This window comes from Engystomops pustulosus, chromosome 1 (assembly GCF_040894005.1).
Source record: "Engystomops pustulosus chromosome 1, aEngPut4.maternal, whole genome shotgun sequence".
Classification (NCBI taxonomy): Eukaryota; Metazoa; Chordata; class Amphibia; order Anura; family Leptodactylidae; genus Engystomops; species Engystomops pustulosus.
In genome coordinates this window covers 235652275-235666373 of record NC_092411.1, presented here as the reverse complement: position 1 = coordinate 235666373, position 14099 = coordinate 235652275, and the positions used below count along the sequence as shown (strand labels likewise).

General features: G+C 37.8%; 1 protein-coding gene across 4 annotated transcripts in view; it reads right to left on the bottom strand.

Moving 5' to 3' along the window:
• Window positions 1–1281: 1281 nt before the first annotated feature.
• Window positions 1282–14099, bottom strand: part of LRBA (LPS responsive beige-like anchor protein) — a 358816-nt gene continuing 345998 nt past the window's right edge. For all 4 annotated transcript variants that reach the window (XM_072121481.1, XM_072121491.1, XM_072121508.1 and 1 more), the window contains 4 exons: window positions 11012–11113; window positions 10719–10915; window positions 4028–4179; window positions 1282–2426 (listed from right to left, as the gene is read on the bottom strand). In XM_072121481.1, coding sequence (XP_071977582.1) covers window positions 2336–2426; window positions 4028–4179; window positions 10719–10915; window positions 11012–11113 — 542 coding nt within the window. In that variant the 3' untranslated portion in view covers window positions 1282–2335. The remainder of the gene's footprint in view (window positions 2427–4027; window positions 4180–10718; window positions 10916–11011; window positions 11114–14099) is intronic.

Genomic DNA, 14099 nt, shown 5'->3' with positions numbered 1-14099 from the left:
TATTGGTATCTTTTGGTAATTTTGTAAAAAAAACTGTGGCATAGTGTACCCCTTAGAAAGAATCCATCAAATGTTGATCAATGGGGATATTATTTCTGAAAAAACAAGCTTTCATACACTGTAAACTAATTTTCTCCAGTGTATATTTATACATTTGACTTTTAGCATAGTGAATGAAGGACACAGCCTATTTTACTCCTATATCTGATGGTTATTGCATCCGACCCCCATGGAGGTGTGTGGTACGAAGAGACATAAAGCATAGCAATTGTCCATTCCTCTGACCAACATTTGAGACCAGTAATGGTCAATGAGAATTCATCCTTTCCTTCTTTTCCCCCACCGAGATGACCCATGGCCATCATGAGTTGCTCTGATTTTTGTGTCTTTTTTTTTTTTTACATAAAGTTTTTCCACATCTTGTTCTCATTCACATGTTTAAAGCTAAAATAAAAGGATAGAACAAGAAATTTTCAATTACAAATTCCATTTTTATTTATTTTTATCCATTCAAACTTACTGGATCCCACACTGGAGCTAATGAAAAGATTGTCACTGAATGAGTAGAAAAGGGTGAGCTGGACCGGCAAGCCAATAGACAAATTCTTGATTAAGAAAGATGTAGAATGTAGGTTCAGCTCACAAACAGATCACAAAGTACAAACAAATCTTTATGCTATACAGACTTACAATACAGTTCTTTTTTTTTCCACAAATAGGTTCACAGAAATCTGCACAGCAATCTTGTAGAAAAGGTAAAGACAATGCAACAATAAAATAGGTTATTTAGTTTACATTATTACTTTAGAAGTGTCCAGAGCGTGCCAGACATTTATTACAAACCGTTTTATCAACATGATTCGGTGCTACAACTAATAGGAACCAATATAAAGTGGTAGAGAATCACGAGACCGATAAGAAGGAGCCATCTGCATCTACTGAAAATGATAGGATAGCAAAAACAGGGATCTTTCCTATCACACGTAAAATGTCTGCATATTTTTTTATGCCGTCTAGGTTCTGCTGGATATTAACATATTCACATGGAAATGTATAGAAGAACATAAAGAGTTCCACTGAAATAACATGATATCAATAGTACAAATGCCTCAATTTGTTAGAGTCAATGGGGGAGATTTATCATCAATTTTCTGAGGTAAAACTGTTCTAGTTGCCCATGGAAACCAATCAGAGCTCAGCTTTCATTTTCTCACAGCTGTTTATAAAATGAATTCTGAGCTCTGATTGGTTTCCATGGGCAACTAGAACAGTTTTACCTCAGAAAATTGATGATAAATCTCCCCCATTGACTCTGAGGTAAAACTGTTCAAGTTGCCCATAGAAACCAATCAGAGCTCTGCTTTAATTTTATAAACAGCTGTGAGAAAATGAAAGCTGAGCTCGGATTGGTTGCCATAAGCAACTAGAACACTTTTGTTTTAAGAAACTTATGATAAATCTCCCATGATGATACTATGTGAAATTAACGAAAAATGAAAAAAGTGGTGGCTGATACTACAGGTCTGCACCCTCCAAGTGGATGTGGCCGGCATGCAGTATCAGACACATGGCATACACAGACAAGAGTAGTGCTGCTTTTGGTAGAAAGAAGCCATGTTTTCCTAATCTCATACAAACTCTTTACCTTATCAGAGCTAAAATGGATTCCACTACATTTGTTTTAGGATTTCACTCCTCCTACTATTTGTTATACTATTCCGCAGATGCTATTTAAGAAGACTCTATCTATTAATAACATATATGCTCTGAATCCATTTATTCATGATGTTGTACAATCAATTAACCACAATTACAAATATCCCCTGTTCCCAAATTTCCCAGTGTTGTAATAATACAATCATTTTGGGGGAAAATAACAAAAAAAAAAGAAAAAGGTATTACAGAATGTCATAAAACATATGAAGAGTTGAAGAATAAATAGTCTCCATGGAAGTACAGTATTCCTCAACCACTCCGATAAAATCAAGAAAAAACCTAGTCTTCATGAGTGACCTGCCATAAATTATCCAGCCACCAAGCGATGCTTCCTTTCCAGATACACAGATGAAAATAAATGTCTCCTTAAGACTAAAAAATATATATTTCTTTATATATATATTTTACTACATACCCCAGCAGCCTCTGCAAGTTTCTCATCCCACAAAAAAACGTAAAGCAAGGTCTACAAAAATAGCAATTAATTCTAAAAATAGTTGCTGATCTGAGTTCTCATAAATTACATTCAGATGGAATTTAGCCATTTTCTAAGGACCTATGCAGTGGCCAGACGGAAGTGAGCGTTTCAGTGCATCAGTAAGGTATGGACAGATAAGTTTCAGTATCTCGTCTGATATTCGTGGTGCCAGCGGTTAAAGTCATTGTAGAAAAGCACAATGCTCCCTGAAGCCATGCCAGTTATTATACACCTGGAAGAAGAGGAGAAATAAAAGAACTTCAAAATATATACACACAATAGATGTTATGACAGCGACACACTTCAAACAGGTTTATCCACTATTAACCCCCCCCTTCCTGCCAAGGCCCTTTTTCGTTTTTGGCATTTTCATTTTTACCTCCCCACCTTTAAAAGTCTATAACTTTATTTTTCCATGTAAAGAGCTGTGTGATGCCTTGTATTCTGCGTAACAAATTGCACTTCATAGTGACGGTATTTAATAATCCATGCCGTGTACTGGAAAGTGGGGAAATAAAATTCCAAATGCAGTGAAAAAAACACATTTGCGCCGTATTCTTGTGGGTTTGGATTTTACGGCTTTCACTGTGCACCCCAAATGACATGTCTACTTCATTTTTTGGGTCGGTACGGTCACTGGGATACCAAAATTTAAATTTTTTTCATCTCTTTTATTTTTACATTTTAAATTTTTTTTTATTTTTTAAATATTTTTCAGACCCCCTAAGGTACTTTAATCCTAGATCATCTGTCTGATCCTACCATATACTGCCATATTACTGTATGGCAGTACATGTGGATTTTCCTCCTCATTCATTACAATGTACAAATCGCACATTGTAATGAAAGGGTTAAGTTCAGACAGCCTTGGGTCTTCTTAAGACCTAAGGCTATCAAGGCAACCGATCGCCGCGCCCCAAAGACGTCGTGGGGAGTGGGTGATAGTATCCAAGATGGCGGCGCCCACGCGCCTGTGAGCCCTCTCCATAAACCTGCCGCCGGCATGTGACGTAATACTATGTCACATGTCAGTAAGTGGTTAAAGTTGAAGTAAAAATGCTATATATTTTTTTTTAATTTCAAGTATTTTTATTCCCAACTTTAACTATGAAACCTAGAAACCTAATCCTGGTTCCTCTTTAATATGACACCAGAACAGTGTTTTTAGGTGCCACTGCTCAGAAGATGCTTAAAAATGCAGAAGTACATGAACCTTCTGCATCTGCAGCTAAACCTAGGGAGGGGCCATGGATTGACAACATACATATTTTAACATGTTTTGGTAAAGGTTTATCCCACTTTACTATTTTATCAAATTTTAGTCAGAAAAATGACAAATGCATGTTTTTTCAAATTTTTAGTAATTTCACATTTTAGTAAATATAAAAAGAAAAAAACATGTAATAAAACTATTCTATCAAGCTAAAGTCTCAAATGTCATGAGGAAAAAGAAGAAGAAAAATTTGTTAAGGTTCCAAATATATGGTCAGAAGAAGAAGAAGAGGAGGAGAACAGGACTGCAAAAATTGACCTGTACATTCAGGTACCAAGGACCATTGGTCATTAGCTCTTGAGTCCCATTCAGTCTCCTCATGTCTTTGGGTAATTAAAGTTATACAACTTAGCTAGGACTTACCATATTTGCTGGGCTGTGCCTACAAGCTATATGAGCTACATGGGCTGAAGGTTTAACATAAAGTAAAACTGCTTGCTGCACAGTCTTCCATTATTTATGATGCAGACATACCGTCACATATAATGGGAGATCATATCTATGTGTGATGTATAGCCATGGCTGACACTGTAAACATTGGATATCAATCCAAATCTCACCTTTGGTCATAGGACACGGCCATGGATCGGATGCCAGCATCACAGCCCGGGTAAGCAAATAGGTGTTTCAGGTCACATACTTGCCAGATCATGACAACTCCACTGTCTCCTCCTGTCAGCAGGTACTGTCCATCCCGACTCAACAGTATCGCCTGGAACATTAAACAAGCACGTTACATGCACAATGCCAAATACATGGGAGGTATCACACGCTGCTACACCTTCATTACCAGCATTCACACTGCACAGGATTATCTAGCACAAACATTTGGGAAATAGAAAAAAAGATATTGTGGTACAAAATACATCTCTGCAGATTTTTATTTTAGAGTAATATGCCGGAACACAATTCAGTAAGGGTAAAATTTGAACATTTTACTTTACAAAAAAATGATAATGAAGGTTAAATGATAATCATTCATAAATAATTTCTCAAATGGTAAAATCCCTCTCCAAGGAAGACATACAAGCAGGCGGGTCTTCACGTACAAATCTGCACTCTAGTCAGCTAAAAAGGATACACCTTCATTAATCTGATATCTTCCCTATCTCACAACACAGACCATTATTTTCTACCGTTAACATATTTTTTTTTACATATTTACATATTTTGGTAAAGATTGATTAAATATTACTATTTGATAACATTCTTTAATGGGAAAAAAAAATGTAAAAATTAAAATATGATAAAAAGGATGTAATTAATAAACTTTTTACCAAGTTAAAGTCTCACATATCATAAACATATTGTAATTTAAAGAAGAGCAGACCAGAATGACAAAATCTGACCTGGACACTCCGGCACCAATGACTACTGGTTATGAAAGAATTAAATCAGAAAATGCAGCAGTTCTGGGTTATGGATCAGCTGTGATATTACGGACAGTTTATTTTATTGTGGGTTTTGGCAATTTTTGGTGCACATTATAATAATCAGGCTCCTTGTAAGAGTATTGCAGCACACGGAAAAGGGCTTTCCAGCATTTATAGGTGATATATATTTAGCTGTTCTGTCCGGTTGGGGTAACACTCAGTGTGAGCCGTGGCAGCCCAGGCTAAATACAGATGTGTAAGTGAGTATGTATCCCTCTACAGACACACTGCCATAGATTATTACATAAGCTAAATCAATACTCATTCTGATCCCTTGTTTGCTCTGCTGCGATCTCCTGAGGCTATTTTGGAATTGCAATTATTACCATGACAAATAATTATTTGCTACACTTAGAAAATTCATCTGAAGAAAATCCATTAACCTTCCAGCCACGGTTCAGTGACTTTTTATATTCTAAGCGTTTTATGAGAGAAATTCTATAGTAAGAGGCAAATTAAAGCCATTAATCTTTAACCCTTCTCTAACCTGAGAAAATGATCCCTCCAGTGTCTTTATTAAATTACCACCATCTATTCAGATTATATAATTTTGTGGATGTATTTTAGGAGTTCACAATCTTCGTATGAGGAAAGCAGAATGTTCTGGGCTATAATTTTCTCTCTGGCATTTCTATTGAATTTTCAAAATATGGTGCATTGTGCTGAATGTCCTAAGGATCTATTGATAATGTGAATAAATGACACTCCGTTATTTATTACTTATATAAAAATGAAGAATAATAAAGCTGAACCACAGTATCACCAAGGGACTACTAACACACCGGCAGGACCACCAGAGCGGCAGGGGATTTACCAGGTGCCCATACGTTATTTTCGTACTATATTACATTCTCTGCTTTGACCAAATTAAAAAAAATATGGCCAACTGTTTATACTAAATAAGGATTAAAAGGGAATCTGTCTCCAGATTTTAGCCTTTAAAACTACAAGCAGAAATGGTACTAAATGTGCTCTCTTTTATATGTATATGTAAAATCTCACCCCTTTACCTATAAAAATTCTTGTAAAAATGGGCAGAGAGGAGTCAAGCTTGAATCAAGTTTAGAGGATACAGGTCACTTCAGACACCCCTATCTTCTGTTCTAGATCTAGAAAAATGCTTTTGGTGTCAACTTAACGATAAGAATCTCATCTTTCTGACTGCATCAGGCTTGTGGTGCTGTGAGCTACAGAATATTAAAAAAGTCAAGAATTGGATTTTTATTAATAGCTTGATTTTTTAACTATGTCTTTAGCTGCATATTTCTCCAGTTCTGTAGATCACAAAAGCACAAAAGCATGTTTCTCAGGACTATAGAACCAAAGATAGGAGCATCTTAAGTACTCACGTACAAAATAACCACATAAAACATTGAAATGTAATATCCTGTAATATAACACGTGCAGAGAAGAAATATGAATCATTGTGTGTCCAGGACTACTCTTCGTTGAAGAATGCTGAACATGGCCGCATTTCCCATATCTGCTTTTCCATAGACATGACATATAGATGCTATAAGACTGACCTTTTCAAGTTCAGAAAACGTATGATATGTAAAAGTGATGAGTCAGAAAAGCTCAGTGTGGACTGTCTAGTATCAAGCGACAAGGGGGAGTGAAGGAAGAAGAGATAAGAATGAAGTGAAGAAAGTAAATATGATCACAGGCCTTAAAGAGGGAGTTAGTGTGATCTAACAGCAAAACAGATAAGAAATATGGCAAGGATTTCACAGTGAATGATCCCAGAGAAAAAGAGAAACTAGGGCAAGATTTGGAAATTGTATGTAACTACTGGAGGTTGCTGGGAGCTCACTATTTTTATTGTCCTAAAGTTGACTTCTCAACATCCCCATTATAGCTCCTGTCCTTACAAGGGCAGTTACCAGACATTGTCCCGTTAAAGCGGCTACACTGGCTCCAAAACACAAATACCTGTGCTCCCGACAGATTTCATTTTGGGTATTTAATAGAGATGAGCGAGTATACTCGTCCGAGTATACTGCTCTGTCGAGTATTAGCATACTCGGACCGGCTCGTTACTCGGACGAGTATCTCGTCGGCACGAGATCGAGCATTAAATTAAGTGAAGAACAGTATTTTTATTACATAATAAAATATCCCAGATGTTTACTGATGTTTTGCTTGTAAGAACACATTGAAATAGCACTATTCTTCACTTTCCAGGTGTTCGCGCGTCTCCCGCTAAGTTAGGAGATGTTCGGAACATCTGGAATGTGAAGAATAGTGTTCTTTCAATGTGTTCTGCACTTGTGTTATGCACTAAAATGTTCGTGTTTTCACTGTTTTTAATGTTTTAATTCTATTCTTCACTTTGCAGCTGTGCGCGCACATCTCCGAACCTATCGGGAGACACGCACGAACACCTGCAATGTGAAGAATAGAATTAAAACATTAAAAACAGTGAAAACACGAACATTTAAGGGCAGAACACATTTAAATAACACTATTCTTCACATTGCTGATGTGCGCGCACATCTCCGACATTATCGGAAGACACGCGCTAACATCTGCAAAGTGAAGAATAGAATTAAAACATTAAAAACTGTGAATACAGGACCATTTAAGTGCAGAACACATTGAAAGAACACTATTCTTCACATTCGAGATGTTCTGAACATCTCCTAACTTAGCGGGAGACACGCGCGAACACCTGGAAAGTGAAGAATAGTGTTATTTCAATGTGTTCTTACAAGGAAAACATCTGTAAACATCTGGGATATTTTATTCTGCACTGTTCTTTTAATGTTCTCTTTTACTAAAAAAATGCTCGGGTCTCCCATTGACTTTAATGGGGTTCGTTATTCGATACGAGCACTCGAGCATCGGGAAAAGCTCGTATCGAATAACGAGCACCCGAGCATTTTAGTGCTCGCTCATCTCTAGTATTTAAGTTTCACCTCCTCTGCGAGGGTTGGAGAAAGAGAGAGACACAGTGCCACAGTGGTGGAGGAGCGTCAAACAAACCTGTCTGACTTAAGATAAAAAAGTGTACTATCTTCATGGGCCACAACAAGTACTCACCGCACTGTTCCATAGCCAAAAAAAGATAGGGCATGCTCTATCATTGGCCGTATGGTATTATTTTCAATGAAGAAAGGAAGGGTCACCCCTCATTCTCTCCAGTGCGGCTCACGTATCCCTTGCCAACTATGGCAATGTAAATGGTAAATGTAAAAAGGTAAATGTAGCCTAAGAGTTATCAAAGTGCAGCCAGGGGTATTTAAAATGGGTACACAATGCAGCTAGGGGTGTCTTATACGGGTATACAGCACCACCAGGGGTATTTTCTACAGGTATAAACTATAGTCTGCTACAACTTTCACCCAGTCCCTCAATACAACCTCAACTTCTGGCACTGAAGATTCAAATACTTTGGGTAAAATACACATCAATTATCTTTACACAGAGAGGAATACATGTATAAGTAGTCCCATGTTTTTTGCTTCAACAAATTGAACTTGTGAAATATAGACAAGGCAATGACACTGACAGTCACAAATTTCCTAGGGCTGGCGGTAGAAGAACACAGAACAAATAGCCGCACTTCTGCGGCCAAACAACTTTGTAGCCATAAGCCTTTATTATTTACTCAAACACAAACAAAGAAATCCCTTCTATCCAGTCGATTATGGCATGTAGACAGCTACTGTGCCCTTTCCAATCTCCAGACAAAGCAAATAATTGGATCCCTTGGGTTGTAAGAGCTAGTGTCTTTGCCTCAGGTAACAGCTTGGTTTAAGGAGTGGATTTCCTTTCCATCCAAGTTATTCATTTTGACGTCTAAACATTGCATGGTAGATGTGCTTTGACGTGCTGTTGGCCGCGGCTCTGCTCAGCAATGCAGCATTTAAAACAAAAACAGGTGTATAGCATTGATTAGACTGCGCGTATCCCCAGGCGGTCTGGAGGTCTCTTGGTAGTTTTCATGAGCAGGCTACAAGAAAGTAAATTAGAATTCTGTCCTGCGTCTGATGATTGTAAATTGTTACTTTTGTCGACATCCTGTGGGCTTGGGCTTACCATGACACATGAAACACAACCTGTTTAACTCCCCTCATTCACTCAATGGCAGTCGGACTTGACCTTAGGTTTCCTTGGCTTCACCTCTGGCACCCTCCCCCCTTCCTATTACTTGAGAAGCAAGCAGTGAAAACATCAGTCTGCCACATCCATGGGCAGGTATTACACATGGGGAAGAGGGGGGGAGCTGGACTTTAATCACACAGTTGCCACTTGCCTGCCAGTATGATAAAGTGCAGAAGCAGATGAGGAAAAGGGGTTGTGGATTGTTTAACTCTAAAACCCAACAGGGACTGCTTTGATAGAAAGGGGGGAAAAAACATGTGGCTGCAGTACACATGTGTTTGCCTGGACCACGGACTTCCCCAGCCTCAGGCAACAAACTCTAGCTCCCAGCACACACTGAAACACAGCAGAAACTGTTTTAGCTGGCAAGGGATTTCAGGATATTTTACAGATTTATTAGCCTGGCTGACAACATAATCACAACTGAAAGTGACAGATTCTGAACATTATTATTGCAAACGGGATAAAAAAAACAACAGAGGACCCTGGAAGCTAAAAGTAGAGGCCCAGGATCACCCTTTTCATAGAACAGAATAGAAGGTTCTGCTGAGCAATTGTAGAACAGCCAAAAAGACCAATAGAAGCTGCTTCTGCCTGCAAGGACATGGTAGTGGTGAAAGTCCAGGACAGCTCAAAAGTAGCAAAAATTACCCTAATGTAGCGCATAAACGAAGAAAAGAGAAACGCTGTCGGCATCATCAAGACACTTCAATGGCAACATGATTTCATAGGCTAAACTCGAACTTGCACAAACGATGGTGCTCAGCTGGAAAATCACGGTCCATGTTACTCCAAGCAGTAAACAGCAGAGCGGCACTCACCAGTAGGATGTGCAAATAACTTTATTCAAAGGATGCTGTACATGAACAGTGTGGGGCCTGTGTAGCATAAAATACACAGACCCAGTGCACATTACATTGCTAAAGGGAATCAATGGCAACAGTATCGCCTCCCCATAGTCGGTAGCAACAGCAGAACTGAGCCACTTGCACTTGGTCAGACCACTTCATGTAGTGATCACTGATTCCACTTTCTATAGAACTAGAATATGGATCACTTATTCATTAGTTATCGGTTGTGGAGGAACATATCAGCAATAAGGTATCCCCCTCCCCATTTGCTACTTCACCCAAGTGCATTACAGATAAGGGTGGCTGTTTAGTAACAAGCATGTAGCCCAGATTGGTTACACATAAAACAAACTAGAAGTTCTTTATATTCCTATCCAAGACATACCGAATGTTATTCTCCCAGATAATGTTATTTTTCTGTGCCTAAAAATTTAAACGCCTTTTAAATAATATATTTCCTATAACATCATCCCAACTTTCCCTGACTAGTACTGGGTCGTCCATTCTTAAAGGGTCCACATTTTCTGAATAGGATTTCTTAGCACACAGACATTTTCTATGTTTTGGAGTAAGAAGTATGATTGTTTTTCCTTTTGAGGACAACATTTCACACATTACATAAGTTTCCATAGTCCGTCAGTCTTCCCTTTGGAGCCTCTCTGTTGAGGCCTATGTGAAACAGAGTTGTACATCCGCTACACAATAGACAATAAGAAATCTGCATACAAGTTGAAGGTGATAAACATAGAATTGTCTAAGCCAAGGTGATCTAGGAATCGCACGGCACATATTTAAGGTTCACATGGCTACACATGTTATACATATATAACTTTAAATACACACAAGATAACAAATCTTACCCGTGTATTGTCATCAATTTCCTTGGTGGCCTGAAGCTTCCCATTCACACTGAATACACAGAAGAGTCCCCTGTCATAGTAAATAACACAGTGTCCCTCTCTTGACACCTGAATAAGTTTGGGCCGAAGGCAGTTTTCGGGAGCCTCCAGTGTCCTCAGAAGGTCTCCATTCATAGAATGTATCAAACAAGGTCCTTCTAAAATATATGAAAAAGAGAAATATCTCAAACCCTTATGTGACAAACAATAAATGAAGTCCTATTTAAGAATGTAGTAAAAATACTTATCCTTACCTTTGGAACCACTTATAACCAGGCCAAGTTCTGCACAAACAGTAGCACAGGTAATCTCACAGTCGTGGCCAGTCAGAATTGCCCGAGGAGTAGCAAATTCATCTAAAAAAAAAAATAGATAGAGAGGAGTCCATTACTGAGGAAAATACACTTTTCTTTTGATCTGTGAATTACATAAGATTATCTTAAGCTGACAACGGTCTCCCTGGAATCCCCATTAAATGTACATTGGGATGAGTTGAAGTGGTTGCCAAGCCACTAATGAAAAATCAAGTTTTTAACTTGCTCACCAGTGAAGGAACTCCCACGGATGATCAGAGGGTTCCCCAAATGAACAAAGCAGATGGTCGCACATGTGTCCTGCTGATCTATTCAGCTCTATGGAGAGGACGGAAATAGCCAAGCTTGACCATCTCTGTCAGCGTGCACAACGGCCTTCAGCTCCATTCTTTTGGGGTACACCGGAGCCAAGTTGTCGTGATCTGTCAAGGTCTCACCACTGGGACCCCCACCAGACATCAGGGTATACCCTATCCTTCCTGTTTTACAACCATAAGCAGCCTTGAATATGTCAATTATAAAGGAGAGAACTCCTTTAACATCACTTATTCCCCTAGGAAGGCAAGTCATCTGAAACTTCACATGCCTGATCCTTGTATTGACAGATGGGATATAACTTAAACTGTTTACCAACGAAATAGCAAAAAGTTATAAGCAGAGGGCAAAACTAAAAATGAAATATGGTGGTGAACACAAAAATGGAAAAAGAACCAACTTCAGCTGCATATTGGAGAACCAACACATAATCTATTACCGGTAAGTCTGAACCCCAAAAATCTTATGCTTGTTGAATTCGAAATTTTTGCTTTAAGGAACATTCATGAGATTTAAACTGCCCAAAAGATTAAAAATAAGGCAATAAAATATAAAAGTAATAAAGGTTAAATTCTGTTAGTTGTCTTGTTTTGCACATATTAGTAACTTGCTTGTGAGAGTATGGAGGAAGGGAAACACTAAATGAAAGAGAGAAAGAGGTAACACAGTCGCCACAGACAGACAGCTTAGAACTCCAATAATGCTTTGCACATGGGGTTTTTCTTTTCATGTAGCAAAACCTGCAAAAGGAAAGTGGGGAGGGGTGGGCGCCTTTTTTTTTTTTTTTTTTTTTTTTTAAATTATACCATTGGCATGTGAGTAGTTTGAGCAAGATCAAGAGGTTCCTTAACTTGACCTTACTACAAATGTGTGACAGTGTAATTGAAAAAGACATCTTTTGCACGCAGGAGAAAAAAGCAGACTATCAGCCCCAAGAAAAAAAAAAAGTTTAGGTGTTTGTCATTTGTAAGCAGAAGTATGAAATAGTCAGGAGGACAGACGTGTACAACGTACAAATTGAAAAAGAACTAGGCATTGGAAATAATAAGCAGTGTCATAAATCATAACGGATTTAACAATAGATATCAATATAGAAGAGTTATGAGAAGTACAGATCTATCCATTACGAATATTATGTAGGGTAGAAAAAGTCTAAAAATCAGCCTCGGTCTGTAAAGTTCCAGCCCTTGGCAGCAGTTTTTTTTCTGAAAGAAATAAAGGATCTGACACATTGATATCCAACAATCATCCTTTACCCAACCATCCAGAGACAGACGGGAGCCCCCTCCCCAATACACAAGGTCTTTAGCCGATCTTGTTGAAAGTGCAGACAACAAAGTGGGATGGACAGGACAAATGAATGAATAAAGGGTTTTGTTCCCTCTTTCCCAGTATTTTTATGTGCAGCAGAAAATAACCAGTATCCCAAGGATGGCAAATAATAGGAATACTTACATTCTAAACCATAGAAATAAAGGATCAAAATGCACAATATAATGCACAAAACTACAGATAGATGATGTGTTCGAATCATTTGTGTTCCTAATGTTAGCTTCACTAAGTTACCTTTTTAATTACAAGTCTCCTTTTCATTAAAGCCCCAACAACACAACATGAACTGGATGAGTGCAGAATATTAGTATTTTTAAAAATACTTTTTTTTTTTTTTTAGGAGATCATTTCTGTCAAGTCACATCTGTGTCTTTCCATATTTGCTTTGATAGCATCTCCTACATTTGTGAAATACATAATTTTGTTTGGAAAACATGAACTAGTATTCTGCTTAACACTTATTTTCTGCCAAAAATGTATCCTTTTAGGCAAATATGTTTTACAATATTTTAAAAAAAAATTTCATATACTTCATATTAATATATGACTCTGTGTCAAGAGCTCTGTTTCAGTTATTGTCAATGAAGCCTTATGAAGGAAATCTGTTGGCACCAAGCTTTAGTACGTTTTATTAAAAAAAAAAGTCTAAATACAAAATTATTGCTCTCAGTAAATCAATACTATTATATAACATTACATTATTAGTGGGGAATATAATACAAATCATACAAATATTTCATTTTTGGTAGAAATGCATTGCTTTATCTTTTTTCAATGGTGCTGTATCAAACTGCCATAGACTGAACTATGCCCTTTTTGGTCAAAACAGTAAGATACAGAACGTAGATTTCTAATTTTCTACTAGATATAATAAAATCCATTGCAATCTTCACATTTGCTGATCCATAAACCTGCTGCTTTCCTCCTGCCTCCTAGTCACTATTTTGCCATTTCTTGGGAGTGTAAAAGTGTTTTCATTACCTCCCATGTACTTGTGCCCAAGTCCCAGTCTGAATAATGCAGAAGTGCTAATACCTACTTTCTAGAGGAGGGGCTACTCCACAAACAAGACATAAAATCAAAGTAGGCCACACAAATTTCCACTAAGCAGAACTCGGGAGCCCTTGAGAAGAGACTATAGTTTATCCTTTTTTGCACAACTAACAAAAAAACAAGGAGTACATAGGACTTGTACAGAAAGCTATAATCCTGCAGCCAGACAGAAATTTCACAAATATACAAAATCTGTTGCATTGTACAGTAACAACATGTACCAGAGTTTATTCTTCTAGACATCAGTCCCTAATGATTTTAAAGGATAAACTAATAGGAAAGGCAAGCAAAATTAGTACAACCTCCTATCCATCTAAACCTAAAATCC